The sequence below is a fragment of the Anas platyrhynchos genome, chromosome 1 (genome assembly GCF_047663525.1).
Source record: "Anas platyrhynchos isolate ZD024472 breed Pekin duck chromosome 1, IASCAAS_PekinDuck_T2T, whole genome shotgun sequence".
Lineage (NCBI taxonomy): Eukaryota > Metazoa > Chordata > Aves > Anseriformes > Anatidae > Anas > Anas platyrhynchos.
Window position 1 is genome coordinate 84,781,611 of NC_092587.1, and position 17,956 is coordinate 84,799,566.

Sequence of the window (17,956 nt, forward strand, 5' to 3'; positions counted from 1 at the left end):
AAATAACTTACCCTTTCTTCTTTCCTTCCTAGGTTCTGGGAACGCCTACAAGGGAGCAAATTAGAGAAATGAATCCAAACTATACTGAATTCAAATTCCCTCAGATTAAGGCACATCCATGGACTAAGGTGAGTCTATACAAATTGGATAATAACAACATGTGGGCTGAAACTAAAAGTTGGAGAAGTTAAGCTTGATTGTTCAGTGTCTGTGGCTTTCAGTCTAAACTAGGTGCCTTTAACTGTTCTGGGGACCCAATAACTCCTGATTTAGGTAAGGATAAAGGAGGTGTTGAAGCAGTGTATTGTGATATATATTGGTTGTGGGTTTTTTTTTTTGAGGTTGCCTACAGGCATTTTTTAAACAATGGTGTGTGTGTGTGAGTAGTGGATTGCAATATATCTAAATCCTGTCCTGCTATGACTCCTGATGTGCATGAAAGTCACTTAGAAATGAGGAAGCGTTCCGCTGATGTGTGACACTTCTGTAATGCTGCTACATAATCTGACAGTGAAGGTTGACAGTCAGTTTCTTAACTGGTTCTCTCAAAAACGCTATATTTGTGCTCCTATAGGTGTGCTCTTGAGAGCGGTGCTTTTTTCATGGAGTTACTGATGACTGTTTTTGCTCTCTAGCCTCCAAAAGGAAGGGCTATTGCAGTAATAGTGACAATATTATAACCTCCATGATCAAAGCAGAAACCGCTAGCATTACAGTAAATACATGGCCACGTAGTTAAGCTATCTTCCCCATGGACAAATGATGGGTGTTTGGTTTGGGAAAGGGTAAAAACTGATCATTTAATTAGCCTCTAGGTTGTAGTATAAGTTAGAAGTCAAGTCGTAAGCAACTGAAACCTGGTTGTTAAGATTTTCTGTTTGCTGACTGAGAAATGGCTGATACAATCGCAGTATAGTCTCAGTACGTACCAAGGTATGTACCAAGCCAGGTACTGTAAGTCACTATTTTTGTGATAGATTCTCTCTCCAGTGTGTTGTGCACCACTATAATTCTCCTTTTCCCCAGTAATCCCTGGTTAGTATTTCTATAACCTAGTTTCGGTGGGTTGATTAAGTGGTTTATAATAGAATGAGAGGCCAGTAAATCCATCAGTGCTTTTTAATATCTTACATTAACAAGAAAAAAATAAGGGAAATGAAATCCTTGGGAGTTGGTCTCTTCTGCTTCAAATTGCACCATGGTAAAAGTCCCAAGGATAAGCCCCGAAGCCTTAGAGCAAGGAATTCTAAGGTTGCTTCCAAATTTCTGCAGTGAAGGTGTTGTGTATTTGAAGGGTTAAACCAATACGCAATGGAACAGGGGTGCTGAGATTTACTGCAGTATATATAGGTAGAGTTGAGCATTTAATCTAGCTGTGCAACTCATCTTCTGCCTGAATAGTCTTAAGAATTATCTGCACTTGATGGTCACAACAGAGATCTTTAGCAAATGTAAGCTTCAAGAAAAAACTGAGAGTCCTTTCTATTTATATACGTTATAAATGAATAGTTGTTTGGACCTTCTAAGGGATCGCAGGTGAAACTAAGCCAATTAGAAAGAATTGAGAGGAGCTTGTTTGTGAGGAGATCAAATCTGTGTTCCACATTAGGGCACAATTACTTCTGGAGAGCTGGACTTGCAACATAGCTTCTCACTCTTGATTCATTCTACACCTTCTTCCTGACATCACCTGCGTGTACAACAGCACTTAAAGCAGTCTACTACAATCGGATGGCATGATGCTTCATCGATGAGATCTGTACTTTTCTTGTTGTCCATATGCTAAATTACTAAAATGGATCATCCAACATAGTGTTGTCAGTGATGCTCATCCTCTCTTACTTCTAAAGATCCTTTCCTCTCACCATTTTGGTGTTGAGCCGTGAAAGATTTCAGCAAGTGGCAGCAATGCTTCGGCTTGTTCCTCCTTACCCAGTTGTGTCGGAACAACATCTGATGGCACAGAAGTGGACGTGCACATCCTCTGGAGTTTCTCGATGTTAGAATTGTGAGCAGCGACTAGAAGAGAAGTACTTCTGAACTATGATTGTAGAGATGCAGTCTAATGAGCAGAAGAGGAATGACACAGAAAAGGGGAAAGTGCAAATGGCTTTTGTTATAACCGTGTGTAAGTAGAGTGCCACAGCTAGCTGCAAGCAGGACTTGGGCAGTTTCAGCCTCAAAACCACAAAGCTTTGTCATCTAAGCTAAAGAGCTGCCAAAGGCTGCAGGAGTGATAAGGCTGTTATTTTTGTGGACTAGTTAGGACCAAAGGACTCAGCAGTAAGTTTCTGTGTGGAAAAGCTTCCAGGCAGCAGGCTTGAGTAAAAATATAATCACTCCCTGGTATAAACTCTTTGAGACAAGGGCATTCCCCTTGTTGTTTTGGTATGGTTCAGGGAGCTTTCTTTGGTCTGCAAAAGTATGTGTAGGTTGCAATTAAGAATTTCCTTTGGATGCTGTAGTACGTATAGGTTGCAACTGAAATTCTCTGATGAGGACTTGTGTTGGATGGACCTGTTGAAGGTCTGCTCTCTGCATGTTTCTGACAGGCTTAGACCTGTCTTCCTTCTGAGGATCATTGTAGTGTTGGGATCTGCTCACTTGGCTGTTATCTACTGGATGGGGAAGAATGATGGCTAGTGTTGTAAAATGAGATAGCCTCCAAGCTTTTTTTAAAAATATTTTTAATTATAATATTTTAAAAAATATTTTTCTGCTGCATCAATAACTTGAGATTACAGAGCCTGTTTTTTCAGTCTGACAATTTAGGATTCAAATGCTTTTGTAACTTTGAGAGCCTTAATCTCTGAGTATAAAATACGTAAAGCCCCTCTTTCCAATACAATCCTATGTTGTCCGAGCTCATGCATGTTTTTCTACCAGTTGTGTGCATGGTGCTGAAGATGACTGGAGTTTACTGTGTCCCTAGCCAGCAAAAGAAAAGAAAATCTGAACTTTCCAGCAAGCTATTGAATCTTTCTTCTAACACAGGACTTCTCTTCCTTCCCACTGCTCCCCCTATCCAAAAGGATAAATGTGGGGCATTTTAGTTCTTTTGGGGTGGGGGTAAGGGTGTAGGGGTTCCTCTTCTGAATACAGGAGTATTTAATTTAGTAACGTAGCTGTTCTTTTTGTCCAAACCTCCTTTTGTTTTTTCTTAATGTAGGACAGTTTGTATTCATGGAGGTGCATCCTACTGCTTGTCTGCCTTTTTCCAAGAGTACAGGGCATTAAATTATAAGCGAAGCAAGGCTTTGCAGGAGTGGTGATATCTTTTATTTGACCAAATGATACAACTGGGGAGGAAAATGGCCAGGCTACACCATGTCTTCTGGTGTGGCATGGGTCAGAAAACTTGTCCATTTTTTTCAGATGTATCAGCTCATCAAATGAAAGTTTCTTTCCCTTTCTGGAGACTTTGCTGCTGCTGTTTTTACAAGATCAGAACTTCCCTTCCGTGTGTTTCATCTACCTCGGCTCTGTGAGCCTTGTTGTTGAAAGCGCACAGTCTGATCTCTGCTACTAATCTTTATCCTCATTTATCTTCTTCTGTCTAAGCTTCATCCACACTTCATAATTGCGTGACCGGAAAGCCCAAAAGAAAATCTGAGATCAAATGCAAGATTGTATGTCACAGGGTTGTTGAAGTTCAGCTTTTGTTAGTTTTCTCTCAATCTTTTGGCCTTTTTGAAGGAGGCCAGGGGCAGTGGAGTGGCTGAAGAAAGGTATAAATGCGTGCTTCATAAGCTTGTGTTAGGCTGGCATTGCTTGCCATGGCCCTGGTACAGCTGGCCTTTATCCTGGCATTAATCAGATGCTACCTTCATGTCCCAGGCCCTTTGGGTTATGAAAAACAAAGACTCTTCTGTGATTATTTCCAGAAATATGAAACATGCCTGCCTGTGATGGCTGTCCTACCACATTCCCACCTCCAGCTGGTAAAGGATCTCGTTTGAGTAACGCTGTAGTAAATAATCGAATTATGTACTTGAGGCCACTTTTACATCTTTTTTCCTTCCAAGGATATTTCCACCTGTCTGCCAGTAACAGGCAGTATGGTGACGTGAATATTCTGGATGAATATAGGAGGGCTTCCTTCCACCACAGACCTTCCCATCACAATAAAGTCACAGCAGATTAAGGCAGGGCCCCTTCTGACTTCGTAAGCGCTTATTTTTTTGTGATTTATACCATTAGGCATGCTCTTCTGTCCATGTCTTCAAGCCAAAATAGTGTTGCAGAAGAAAACAGTGTCTAAGATGAAATTTTAGGGGTCTGGTTTGTATTCTTTCTGACCCTTTTATGAAGCAACTGGCCAGTTCAAAGTTGTACAGAAACACAGTTGTGTTGTATTATAGAGTAGCTTTGGACGTTGAGTTTATGATCCATTTTTCTACCTACATTATGAATTGCTAATATTATAAAATACTGGGTAAACATTTCAGACCGAGTATTTTGTGTCTTTCTGTCTTTGTATACATTTTACCATACTACTCACTGCTTGTTGAGTGTTTCTGGATTTGCAGCAGGCCGTCCTATTGCCTTGTCCTCGCTGTTGGATGGGCCATAAAGAGTCTGCTCTCCCTCATGACAGTTTTTTTCCACTCTCCAGAATCAGCCTCATGTCCTCATCCTGTCCTACTCCTGCTCTCCTGGTTCTTGTCTGGTTTTGAAGCAGATTGTTTTGCTTGTCATGCTTCCAAGTGACTGCTCATACTGGAGATGCAAGGAGGAATACCAAACAGTGAGATGGATAAATGGCTCGTGTTGTCACTCCTAATTATAACTGATGACAAAAGAAAATGAAAAATGAAGAGTCTCCTGTGAGAAATCTTGTTAGTGGACTTGCATTTCAATTGAAGTTGCAAACTCTTCTGAGACTGGGGTCTCACCTTTTGTAAAGACCCGAAGGTGTAAGGGAGGCTGGATGTTTCTTTGGGTGCAATTTCATAATTAGCTTAAGTTCGGCATGAAGCGAGGTTTGCTTTCCAGTTCCCACCTGTGTATTCTTGATGCCTGTCTTCTGCATTCCTGTTTATATAATACCAAAAACCTCTTGAGGGGGGGAAAGATAAAAAGTATTCGGGATCTAGATCACTTTTCCTACCTGACTGATCATTCAGACCCAGCTGCACGTGCTGGGACAAGAGAACAGCATGGCCAGGAAAGGGCAGATCCATCTTTTCCATGTGAACTGGAGGTGATTGCCTGCTGCGAAACCATACCCTTGCTTCCTTCTGAAGAGCCCAGTTCTGTTTTTCTCTTGGCGGGTTGCTGTCCCGTTGCAGCGTGTCTGTCTAAGCTGCTCGTGGTGGCTGCCCCGCTGAGGCCGGGAGCCTTCCCAGAGGGGGGTTTTTGGGGTTTTCTATGGGAAAGGGGGAGCCGTCTTGTTCCACTTTGCTTTGTGCTGCCCTCCCGTAGAGCCTGGTAGGAGCAGAGCGTGCCCGGGGTGATAAATGCTGGTGGGTTCTGGGTTTGCCAGGCCCTCGGTGGAAGTAGCCCAGTGAGAAGTGTGTGGTCTCAAGGCGAAGGAGCTTCGGAGACAGGTTTTTGGTGCTGTTCCCAGTTCTGAGTTGGCTCGTTTGTAAGCCACTTAACCCTTCTGTCTTTGCTTCCCCGCCTGCGGAAGTGCCATCTGACAGGCATTTTTGACTACTAAGGCATTTGCTATTTTTGAGACGCTTTTAAGGACAAAACGCAGGGATTCAATTGGAGGAGGCAGTTGGGGAGGTTATATACATGTATATTTTAAGGTGAATCCCCAAATCGGTGCGTCTTTGGTGGACTTGTTTAATCTTCATTTGTATCACGTAGTTTTAAAAAATAGCAAAATAGCAAAATGGAGTATTTCAGAAATCCCTTTTGGAAATTGTCAAGGTCTTGGGCTAACACTGGTCCCTAGAGCAGCACTCGAGTGTTAGCTTTGGGTTTCCTAGTCAGGTGAAGCTCGGTACAGACGCTCTTGGATGCGTTTCTTCCCTCTCCTCCTGTTTAGGGACACATCACGTTTAACTTGCGCGACCAAAGCACTGCTCTGTGTCGTCGAGTTGTGGCAATTGCCCTGTGCGACTGCATTTCACGAGTCGACCCGATGGTCGCATCCTACATCTGACGGCCCTGATGGCTCGCAAAGCAGCACAAGCTCCTGCTGAAGGGAGGAGCTCTCCCCGTTACCTAATCTCGAAGCGTTCCCAGCCAGGCTCGGCCGCCCTCCTTGCCAGTCTGGGGCATGTGCCTTCAAAATGTGCTTACAAACGGCGAGGGGATGTGCGCAGCCTGTCAGCCTCAAATCGGGGGTGTGGGTGGTTCTGGGCACGGCTCCGAGGCCGCTGAGGAAATTTTTAACCGTGGTGTCACCGACTCGCTGCGTTGGCACCAGATGTCGTTTTAATAAGCCTCTCTGCTCTCTCCGCGATGCCTTCCCGCGCGCGCTGGCTGGAAGAGCACCTTGGTGTCACATTGGGGAGCCGTGGCGCTGAATGAGAGCAGGAAAACGAGCTCCGTGTTGTGCGTGGCAAGTCAATGAACTGGAAGTCAGAGCAGGCATTCTGCTAAAACAATGCGCGGCTCTTGCCCCATGTGGCTCTCTCCGAGGGCTGCATGCTGATGCGAGTGGAGCGCAGTGGGAGCACCCCGTGCTTCTCATCCTTTTTCTTCCGTCTTACGATGTGTGTGTGCGCTTGTGTGTGTGGGGGGGGGAGGAATTGAAATTCAGAAAGGGTGTGATCTCCACTACGCTGGTAGGAACCGTTTCAAATCAGGAAGGCAAAATGCGGCTCGCTCTGCTAGCGCACAAAAGGCTCCGTCTAAACTGAAGTCATCTGGGGATGGGAGCCGAGGAGTGCACCAGGGGCTTGGCAAGCACTTTTTGAGGTGTCGAGGATGGCGGTAGATCCTGGAATAAACAAAGAGGGAGTTGCATGAAAAATTCACACTGATTTGCAGAGTAACATAGAAAGGAGAGAGGCGATGTGCCTGGCCTCCCTGCCTGCCCGTCACGGGCTGTTGGCCTTCGAGCATCGCCAGCATGCCTGAGCAAAGAAGGAACTCGCACTGGTCCCCCAGCTTTTTGGTGAGGTGTGGACTCACTGGAACCTGGAGGCAAGACAAACAAAAGCACCAAAAGCTGCGGTTTTGGATGAGTCAGCATTTCCATTTTACATGATCATTCCGAGATTTTTTTGTAACTCATCCAAAAAAACATGAAAGAAAAACAGCGACCTGGGTCTCAGCCTGAAATTTCATTTGCTTTGCAGAAACGAGAGGTTTTGAGTTATGCAAGTGCAAATTTTCCTTGAGTAATACTGTGTGTAAAGCCTTTCTTTTGCATTTGTTTATCTCCAAAACAGGTTCATTTTTTAAAATGAAAACTTGAGCCTTCGGTCCCTCCTGTGGACAAATAGCCTTACAAAAGGTCTTGTTTCATTTTAGAAAAATGAATTGCTGCGCCGGTGGGGTAGTATTTGATTGCTTTAAAAGTTCCTGTCAGTGTTTTATTTTTGTTTTTGTTTGTGGACTTGCTGTGCATTTTGCCCGGCCATATTTAGTCTGCATACTAAATGTTAGTCTGCCCAAACACTTTACTTTGTGCACTTAGCTTTTATATATATTTTTTTCCTTTTGTTTCCTTTCTCCTTTTTTCTTTCCTTTTTTAATTTTTAATTTTTTATTTTCCTTTTGCTTTCACCCAGATGTATCTTAGACTGAGACAGACCTTGCTCTGACGGGCCGGATTTTAGTCCGTGCACTAAATTTTAGTCCGCAGACTAAAAAAAAAAATAATAAAATAATAATAATCCGCGGATTATTTGCTTAACTCAATTCCCTCACTGAGAACTACCCAGACCTTAAGCTCTCACCACAGCCTGGGTCCAGGGTGGGGAGGCTTCACAGCTCCCGGGGGAGTCCTGCCACCCGTCCTCCCACCGCGGCGCGTCCAAGCGGAGCCTGTGACCGTCCCCTGCTCGTGTCCCGCTGGAGGGTGGCAGCCTCTGGTGTAGTTCTCGGTGGGCAAATTGGGCAGCCTTCCCGGTTGGGAACTGTGTCGGATCAGAAGAGCTTAAAAAAAAAAAAAAAAAGAAGAGGGGGGGTTGCTTTTATTTTTTTAGGACGGGATTCAAAAGCTTGGGGGGCGGCGGGGAGGGAGACAAAATTTGAGGGCAAATTTCCTAAGCAAAAGGGTGCGGCGGTAGGAGGGGGAAAAAAAAAACGCCATAGAACGAAATTCGGTCCATACCCGCACTCCTGAGATGGTTTGTCCAGTTCCTGAAGAATCCTAAAGAGATCACGGCAGCAAACAAAAACCCAGTGGTGGGGGAAGTCAATCCAAAACTGAGAATAATCCGCGGCGGCCTGAGGCACTCGTAGCTCACGCAAATTTAAAGCATCCAAATTTGAAAGCCCAGAGCCCAGAGTTTTTATTTTCTCTTCAGCACCAATTATAAATTGCTAGGGGGTTTGGTTTTTTGGTTTTTGTTTTTTTGGTTTGCTTTTTTTATTTTTTTATTTTTTTGGAAAAACTAAAACCACAAAGTTTGCATTGTGTCTCTGGGACAGATTTACGAGTGGGATGCACCTTTGGAGACAAAAGAAATTTGGCCCCATATTCTGACATTCGTATCCAGGACTGAAAATTCTTTATGATGGGAATTTCAATCACCCTTTTAGTTCAAGTTAAGACTTTTGATTTCGATTTTTTTATTTTATTTTTTTAGTACATGCACTGGCATTGGAACATAAATTGAATAGAGAAATGTTTCTATACTATGCCTCACCATTGCACAATCAATTTTTTGGCATACACTGTGGTGAAGTTGGACTTGCTGCTATGGAGACTGATGTTTAAAGTTTCTAATTGTATAAACATTTTCTATGTCCCCCACACCATGGATTTCTTATAATATTGGATATATTTTTCCTTGCTGGACTATTCTCTTTTGGATTGACTCCCCCTGTTTGGATTATTTCACTGCATTATCATCTTTAGGACTCGTCAGGAACAGGACATTTCACCTCAGGAGTACGGGTATGTACTTAAAACGTTTTTTCAAATTACTAGGCCTAGTCTTAAAAAATAAAATAAAATAAAAGGAGAAAAAAATGCTAGAACCGGAATATTTGAGTTTGAGAGAGCATCCCCGAGGCAGCAGCCAGGTGACTGTTTTAACACAAGGTGGTAAAGAGGAGATAGGCTTAGACCTGTAACTCATGTCATGTGTTAAACACCACTTTTTGCAGGGGAAAGGAAGCTGTGTGAGGACTTGAAATATTTTTTTTTTTACACCTACCTCATTCGGAAACAGTGAGGGTAGCCCTCAGAAACCGCCTGCCCCGAGGTTGCTGACCCAAAGGCAGGCAGAGCATTTCTCAGCAGGATTTAGGAAGCGGCTGTTGGGGTTTCACCAGCTCTAACATCAAGAGCTTAAGAGTGGACAAATGAGGCTCCTTTTAGAGCTGGCAGATTTGTTGCTCTGCCTGCCCCCTAATTTGCTCAAGACAGGGGCTTGTCGTCTTTGCCTTAAGGAAGACGAAGAAAAAAAAAATGATGTAGGGGATTTTTTTGTTTTGTTTTGTTTTAAATCTGTGTGGTGGCTGCTAAGTGAACTGTCCTGAGGGTGAAACACAGCTAAGGGTGAAGCGCTTTAGTTTCAAGCTGTGGTAAATCAAGCCTGATAAAACACCGTCCAGGAGGTACAAGAGGGAGACCTCAGTCGTTTTACCTCCTGGCAAATAGCAGCAGACTTCAGCTCTGTGGTTTTACCTCAAGACACGCTCATTTACTCTACTCACCACAAGGTTTAAAAAAAAAAAAAAAAGACTTTTTTGGCTTTTTAATTGGAGACAGTCTTACGTTTTGTTCTGGTCAGCAGTGACCTGGGAGTAGTGCTTGCCTCCACTGCACACCACGGGCTGTAACCCCAGCCGTGGAGGCAGCAGGCCTTGACACCGAGCAGCCTTTGCTGCTGGCAGAGTTTGTCAGCATTAAGCTGAAGTCCTTCCTTTTGCCCCTCTGGGTCTCTCACTAAACATTTTGGGCTTGCTGTGCCACTGCCTGGCAGTAGAAATAAATTCTGCTCCTCCACTCCTTCACCCATTGACTCCATGAGCTGGGCTTCCCAGCCACAGGAGCGAGCACAGCGTGCTCTGGGAACCACCCAGGTGCCCCCGAGCACCCAGGGGACGCAGTTCTGGTCCCTGGAGAACTTTTCTTGTGTCCGATTCCCATTCTCTAGAGCACAGGTGGCTTCGGTTTACAGCTACCTACGAGTGCCTGTGCAAGATCCTAGTCTGCAGTTAGTTAGTCAGTCACACGCTGATTTATTTCTCCTTGGTGCTGTGTGGATTGGGTCCGCCTGCCCTGGTGCCAAAGCATTTGGGATTAGCTCAGTTTTTACCCGAAAATGCTGGCACCCACACTTAATGCTTGCACCCACCCCGCTGCCTTTTCCCCAGCCTGTGCATCACCCCTAACATAGCCAGAGAGGAGTGCTTGAGGAGGCCGCCCAGGTCAAGTGCATAATTAACCAAGATTTTGCTTTTGAGGTAAGGGGAAAGGAAGATGGGGATGTGATCAGGGTTGTGTAGAACTGTTCCTGAAAGGTTTTCTAAAAAAGCTACAGCGAAGAACTGCTGTGAGCTCTGTTTTGTAGTCACGCCAGGTAAAAATCTGGTAGAGTAGCAGTTGGTTCTCTTGACACGGCTTTCAGCTGTCCTTACGTGTACCAAATACGCAAGAATTATCCCAATAAATCTGTGGGAATGCCTTGCCAGAATAAGGTCAAGGAAGGAGCAACTTGCAAATTGGAGCTAGACGTTTCCTGCACCCCACCCATGCTTTCCTTGTTGTTCTCCAAAGTTGAACAGCAGCCTCCATAGCAACAATCTGACCTGCTGCCTGCAACAGTCCATGTTAGCAAGACTTCATTCACTAGCCAAAAAAAAAAAAAAATAATTAATAATAATAATAATTAAATGTAGCGGGACCCCATTCAACTTCTACATTCAGTGACTCCTGCTCATTTGAACCCTTCTCCCCACCTTCACTCCACCCCATGTGCATGGCTGATAGCACCCGTGTGTGTTTGTCTTGATTTCTGAATGAGTTCCCCCCTTCATTCTTCCAGTTGTTTTTCCGAGTGCGCTCTCATGAAGTCTCTTGCTGGCATTGCACCTTCACCCCAGCGAGCGCAAGGCTTTGCAATTAACCCTTTCTCAACCCCAGGAACTGGATTTTTCCCATCCTCGCTGGAGGGACGTTGATTAGTGCAAACACAAGTTTGTTCCACCGCGTTGGGCAATGAGAGGTTTAATTGCTCGGGCTTGCTGCTGGTCAGCGAAGAAAAAGAAACAAACCCAGACAACCCGTTTCTCCTTGCTTCTTTTTTCTTTTTTTTTGTTTCCAGGTCTTCCGGCCCCGCACTCCACCAGAAGCAATTGCGCTATGTAGCCGCCTGTTGGAGTACACCCCCACTGCCCGCCTGACTCCCCTGGAGGCCTGTGCACACTCTTTCTTTGATGAACTACGGGACCCAAACGTCAAGTTACCAAATGGGCGAGATAAACCTGCACTCTTCAATTTCACCACTCAAGGTAGCCTGTGAGCATTGAAGATCGCTGCTTTAGGAGGAAGCTCTGATAAATGTTTGTCGTGCAGACATTGCTCCTTCAAAAGGTTAAAAATAAAAGTCTCCAAGTAGGACTAAAGATATTTATTGATTGTGTGGCCAGCCGTCCATTTCAGAAAGAGAGGACAGGGACTTGTAGAAATGGGTCACGGGATTTTCAGATCCTGATTCACATTTAGTCCGGGTGACCAAAGGCATCAGGAAGGTTTACGTTTGCAGTTCAGTGTCCGATGTGTTTGCGTGATATATCACAGTCAGTGGACTGTGGAGATTAATTTATCATTTTGGAGATGTTCCTGCTCCTTTGTACCTGAAACGCTACTCCTCCCTGTGCCGAGGAGTAATGGGTATTAGGTTTGGCAGGGAAGTTTGTAGTGTTGCAGCCCATTTTAGGTCTGCATGTGAGATAAATCCAGAGATCTTGCCATCCAGATTTTATGTACTATATGGTTTATCTGGCATCACATTGACTCAGTAAATTAGTAACTACAGAAATGACAGGCAACTTTTTTTTATCCCATACCACTGTACAATTTTAAAACCATTCATGTATTTTTTTCCATGGAAATTGGAAATACAAAACTGATATCCCTATAGTACAGTTTTGCCTGCCAAGACAGAGAATGTGAGAAGTATGGTGAGAATGTGAGAAGTATGGCATACAAATACACTAGTAATTAATTTTGCAGCATTTTTCTGAATGTTAAGTGATTAGTTGCAAGTTCTCACCCTTTGAGCAAGAACAGATCTGTGTGCGTTTTCTGCTGGAAATCTAAAACACCTTTTGGCTCAGTTAGCATCAGTGTAGTTTTTCAAACTCTTCGGTGCACGTGATGTCCATCTGTCAAAATGTGGAACAGAGCCCTGTGCTTGAACCTGTGGAGCCCTTTAATCTAAAAGAATAACAAACCAACAAACAGAAACCTGCCCGAATGTGAACTTTTAGCTTGTTTTGAATGGCTTCCTTGCAGAAGGTAAATCTGTTGAATATACTAAGGCATTTCCAGAGCCTGAAAACCTTAAAATATTTTGACGTTAGGTGTCATGAATGCACCCAGGGCCTTACTAGCACTTGAGGGGAGAAAGCATTGGAGCAGCCAGTGTTGTCAGCAGACTGCCTCCACAGCATCAGCAGCCTCACAGCATCGCCCAGGTGTTGCTAGTACTGTGAAAATAGCTTGTGCTTCTGTCTCTGGCCTCCGTGCTGACTACTGCATCTGTTGCTGAGAATCTGGGGCTTGTTACAGATATTTCCACATGAAAGTATTCATGAATTGTGTTTTCTTTCCACTGCAAGGCCATATTCAGTCACAAAGATAGTTTTGATCCCAGTGTCTCAACAGAGCTTCGCCTTTGTTCTTTCTAAAAGTATTCATTATTAATTCTATCTTCATGTAGTAGATGGGCCCAATCTTAACATAATTAAAACAAGAATTTAAAAAAGGCTCGGAAGGCTCTGTAGCCAGTCCTTCAAAAATCCTCAGGGAAAAAATAAATGTATATATTGGGAATTTGTCCCTGGTTTCCCCCAGGCAAAGTGGGAGCTGCTGGGTAAGCTAATCCTCAAGCAAATTTATAGCTCCTTATTTGCCATCCTAGCGAGCTGATGTGTTCTCCCTTTGCACAGTGACTCATGGGAATGGCAAGAGAAATCGCTTCCAACAGAGTGAGGGCCTTAAGATTCAAAAAAGCAGGTTTATGTCATCGGCAGGTACCAGTTTTAGCATCTGGAAAGAGAATCCAGGACAGAGGCTGGTCATTAATGCGCTTCCACATGAGCTGTGTTGCAGGTCACCAGCCAAAAAAAGCTAACCAGAATTTTAAGTATAAATAAATAGCTTAGCTCAGTGATTTTAAGACCTTTGTAAGTAATAAGTGCGCAGTAATAAGTCTTATGTAGCAGCAGTCCTGAGTCTGACCTCAAGGTATTCGAGGGGCTTCTGCTCCTCCTGTGACCGCTGTGACGTCCTCGGCCAGGCTACGCAAAGACCCCATCAAAGTGGCTAATGCAGAGCAGGAATCACATCTGGGAAACAGAGCAGGTCGCTGGAAATCAGATGTGATGATACCGCATGTTAAGTCAGCTGTGGTTACTGAGAAAGTAATGAAAGACATCCTTTTGTTTTGGAGAGCATTCATTTTCAACAGACGATATTAAATTTTAAAAGAAGTGTTTCCTTTGGCTATGGCCAGTTGACTGCAACCCATGGAGTAGGAGGTAGCTGCTCGAAGGCAAAACTGTTGGAAATAACATAGATCTGATCATTACCGTCATGAACTGATTTTCAGAAAGAAGCCAGGCATCATACTAAATCTGCTGATCTAGAAAAAAAAACACTTTGAGAGTTTATGGAAGATAGAGATCATGGTCTTTGGCTGCCAGCAGTATTCTGGGGCACGTAGATGCTTACTTTACTTTGTAGATGAGAGCTGCTGAAGAGAACTTGATCTGATCATTCTTACTGTCTTGGCTGTGCATTTTTCTTAGTATTTAAAGAAAAGCTATGTGCTAATCGGAGTTTGAAAAATTTATTTTTGTCCAAGGAAGTATTTCTAGTAGCCACAGCACTGCAGTTCAGTGACTCTTAGACCGGCAAGACAGAAAGCACAGAAAATATTATTTTTTTTTCTCTTAGAAGCTGGATTTTCAAGCAATCTGTAAAATTACTTCATTGTAATAAACTTCTTACAACACGTCAGTGATTGTGCTGGATCACAAGTGTTACCATTGCTCCGTGTTAGCCATTAAAAATTGTAAAATTCGCCTGTGATTCAGCACTTAGGAATGGCTATAATTGCTTCTTGATGACAAATAGTTGATGCTAGAGTGGGTTTTTAATCAGAGAAAACGGGGCTGGCTTGTGACCTTTCTTTTGAAGTTTAAGAAACAAAACAAAACCAAAAAAAACACATTTCATTTCTATCCGTACTGCTTCAATGTGACCAAAAATCCTTAGTGTGACTACTTGAGTGTCATCTAGGGTTTTTTTTTTGGATTGATTTTTTTTTTTTAGACAGTATTTCTGCCCAGGGCATGCTCAGGGAGCAGTGAAGAAAAGAATATGAAGCCTGTGCTGATTCCAGCACTCCTCTGGTTTGAAGAGAAACTAGTGGAATAACTTCAGTAACGTGGAAAGTTTGTTATTGTGACAAAGTAAATGAAATAAGACTAATTTTTTCAAGGCAGTCTGGGAGCACTGACATACCAAACTTAGCTCAGTGCTCTTTTTCAGCATTGTTATTTCCCAACCCAAAGCATTGGATCGTGTTTGGGAAATGAAGGTAACCCAGAGTTCTGGTAAAACTGGCCATTTTCATTGGAGCTCCTTATTGGAGATGCGCCCTGGCTGCAAATGGCACAATTTGATCAGGAGAAAGCCAGAGGTGTTCCCCCAGCTGATGTGAACCAGAGTTGACTCTTAAATGACTTTGGATCACTACTCAGTTTGATGATTATTTCTCATCTGGATTGGCAAGCTGCTGCTCTAAGCGAAGTACCGAGATGTTTGGAGCATGGTGAGCTTGGGCAGCTTCGTGCCAATAAAGATAACGGGAGGTTTCTGAAGAAGGGAACATCAGCCATTTAGTCTCTATGGGAGTTCTTCATGGTAGCTTCAGAAAAACACTTATGCTTGCCTTAAAAATAACAAAAACTAGTATATTCTCCATAATTGGTGCTGTGAAAGGAGGAATTCTGACCGTATCACCTGCAAGTATGGGAGCAGTCAGAGTGGGATCCAAGTGCCGTTGCAGCAGTATTTTTGTCCCATCAGCTGGCTCTTTGACCCTGGCGATCTGGCTCCAGGGATGCTGTCAGAGGGTCGCCGCATCCTTGAGGTGCTGCTTAGCACCAGAAGGGAGCAAATGGCATTTGGTTTCCTTGATGTTTCAGCTCAGCTTTCGTTTGGGTCTTAGTCCCATGTTATTGCCAGCGATAGGCAGGAGAGAATGAGTGGGTAACAAAAACTTTAAAAAGAGTGAGGTGAAGGGCAGACTCCCTGGAACAACAGGTTGGAGAAAAAGCTTCGGAGAAAATCCTAAAGCAGCGATATTTTCTTCCACAGAATAGCTAATGGTCACCATAGTATTAAAGTATAGGTTTATCACTCATGTTCAGCTTTTCATTTGGAGGATTCATGCTTGGTCAGTTTGTTTTTCCATTAAATGGAGACTTAGGAATTCTGAATTATATTATTCAGAATATTATATTCTATAATATATTATGTTCAGAATATTCTATTATATTATTGTTTGGTTCTGGATGGCACCTCATGTTCAGAAGTGCTTAAATTCAGTCTCAAAATAGGTGTTAGTAAGAACCTTGTAAGCAGGTGAGAGTCTTCTGCACCTTGCCTTTGCAGCAGTAAATTAACGTAAAGGAGAAAAAAAAAGTCAAATATACTACCTGTCCTTTTAGGCCCTAAATTTAAAGCTTTTGTTAAGGAAAAGCAATCGGCTCCTAAAAAGGAACTCAGGTAATTTACTGCTGCGTACAAAACCACCTCACCAAACCCACAGAGTGATCTGGACTGGTTTCTGTACAGCCCCTGCTATCTGGAGGCGTTATTTAAAAGCTGCCTAGCCCCGTTTCTCCTCCAGCTGACCTCTGGGAGCTTCAGAAAGCATCAGTCATCCTTCCTTGAGGTGACTGCTGGCATCCTTTCCGCCGGATGCTGCTTTCTCAAGATTTAGTCGCTCCTGTTCTTGAGGCAAACAGGACCTGTCTTGTCCTGGCTCGGTCCCACCTCCTGTGAGTCTCCTGGGCTCTCCTGAACGGGCGCCAGGAGATTGTCAGCTGCTGGCACCGCCTTGCCCTGCATCCTCCCACAGTTGTGGCTTTCAGAGGCCTGGTTCTCATCCTGATGCACACCGAGGCTGGGTTAGATTCGGAGCCTAAAAACCCACGGCTGTTTTTTCCTTGGTTTAACATCTTCAGAAAGCAGGGTCGTGTCATTTTGCTGCCCATTTAAATTACCCGGCAGCCCTTTGCCTTTCCCCGTGCTTTTAAAGGAGATGTCAGCCCTCCTCGGCCTCGCTCAAGGAGACCGCTGTGAGCTTGGTCTTAGGTTTCCAGGTCCTTGAGAAGCGAAGCTCGAGGGAGCCAAAGAACTGAGCCCCTGAAGCTCTTGGAGCAACTGTGACAGCTGCTCGCTTGCTGAACCAGTGCCCAAAGCAGCGCCACCGTTATCAGCCTTCCCCTTCAGCCTGATTGCAAGTGGCTTTACGAAGGGAACCCAGGCTGCTGAAATGCAACAGGCTCCATCAGTTCTTTGCTAACTCCCGAGCCACGCTCTTTCTCTAGGAAATCATTCCCTGCGGTCACCACTTGCAGTCCTCTCAGTCTTGCCCTGGAGGCTGCCTGCTGGATGTTGCCGTGCTCAGCAGAGGAGCAAAACGTGCCCTGACCCCGGGCTGTAAGGGCACGCGTTTTGCCCAAGGTTGCTGGTCTGGGGGGGAGCCTTGAGGGGCTGCGCCTGCATGCGGGGCCCTTTCTGTAGGATGAGCTAACTCTCTTTGTTCCACCTCCCCTCCAGAACTGTCAAGTAACCCATCTCTGGCTTCGATCCTCATCCCTGCTCATGCTCGGAACCAAGCAGCAGCTTCAACCCCTACAAACGCTACAGCAGCCTCAGGTGAGAACGTGCGCCCGCCTCCCTGCCCTCGCTCCCCACAGGCACCTTCCTCGTGGGGAGGGCTCCTTCCAGCCTCACCATCCCCTCAGTCTCTGCAGGTGCCCTGCTGGGGCCACTAACCCAAAATCCAACCCCAAAGCCGTGTTAGGGAGGTTGGTCAGCTTGTTTGCTGCCTGATCTAAGTAGCTACAGTCGCTTCTTAGCGAGTTTGCTTGTGTCATCTTCGGGCGTTTTGGGTTTTGGCCAGCAGTGAGTGAATTTCTCCTTTGTCTCTCTCGCTTACTCTCCTGTTTCTGTCTGAAGCCCTTTAAAAGCTCGCTGTTGGCCCGAGCCACTCCATATTGTGTTATGTTCCCAGTGAAAGCTTGAAAGCCTTGTAATATCAGCTGGGAGGCTCCCGAAGCAGATCCCAGGTGCTGCAGGATGTGGCAGCCGTGATTCATGCGTGGCACTCTGAGTCAGCCCTGAGTCAGCACTGCCAACAGGCTGTCAGGCCTTGTGCAACCAGGGGCAGACTCTAACAGGGGTGTGCTCGCGTGCGGATCTCGCATCAGTCCCATCTCTGTGACCCCTTCTGAGGTGCAGGGCGCTCACTCAGTTGCGCAGGGAAATGGTTTCGGGTCGATGTGCCAGTTCCTTCAACTCCAACGTGCTTTGTCCAGCCGCTGCTGTACAGAAAGCACTTTTATAGTCGGG

At 44.8% G+C, this 17,956-nt stretch overlaps 1 protein-coding gene across 2 annotated transcripts in view; it reads left to right on the forward strand.

Moving 5' to 3' along the window:
- Positions 1–17,956, forward strand: part of GSK3B (glycogen synthase kinase 3 beta) — a 131,111-nt gene that overhangs the window by 105,077 nt on the left and 8,078 nt on the right. The window contains exons 8-11 of one of the 2 annotated variants that reach the window (XM_027449648.3): positions 33–128; positions 8,990–9,028; positions 11,406–11,592; positions 17,162–17,260. In XM_027449648.3, the coding sequence (XP_027305449.1) occupies positions 33–128; positions 8,990–9,028; positions 11,406–11,592; positions 17,162–17,260 (421 nt within the window). The remainder of the gene's footprint in view (positions 1–32; positions 129–8,989; positions 9,029–11,405; positions 11,593–17,161; positions 17,261–17,956) is intronic. The other variant, XM_027449649.3, reaches the window with a different exon arrangement.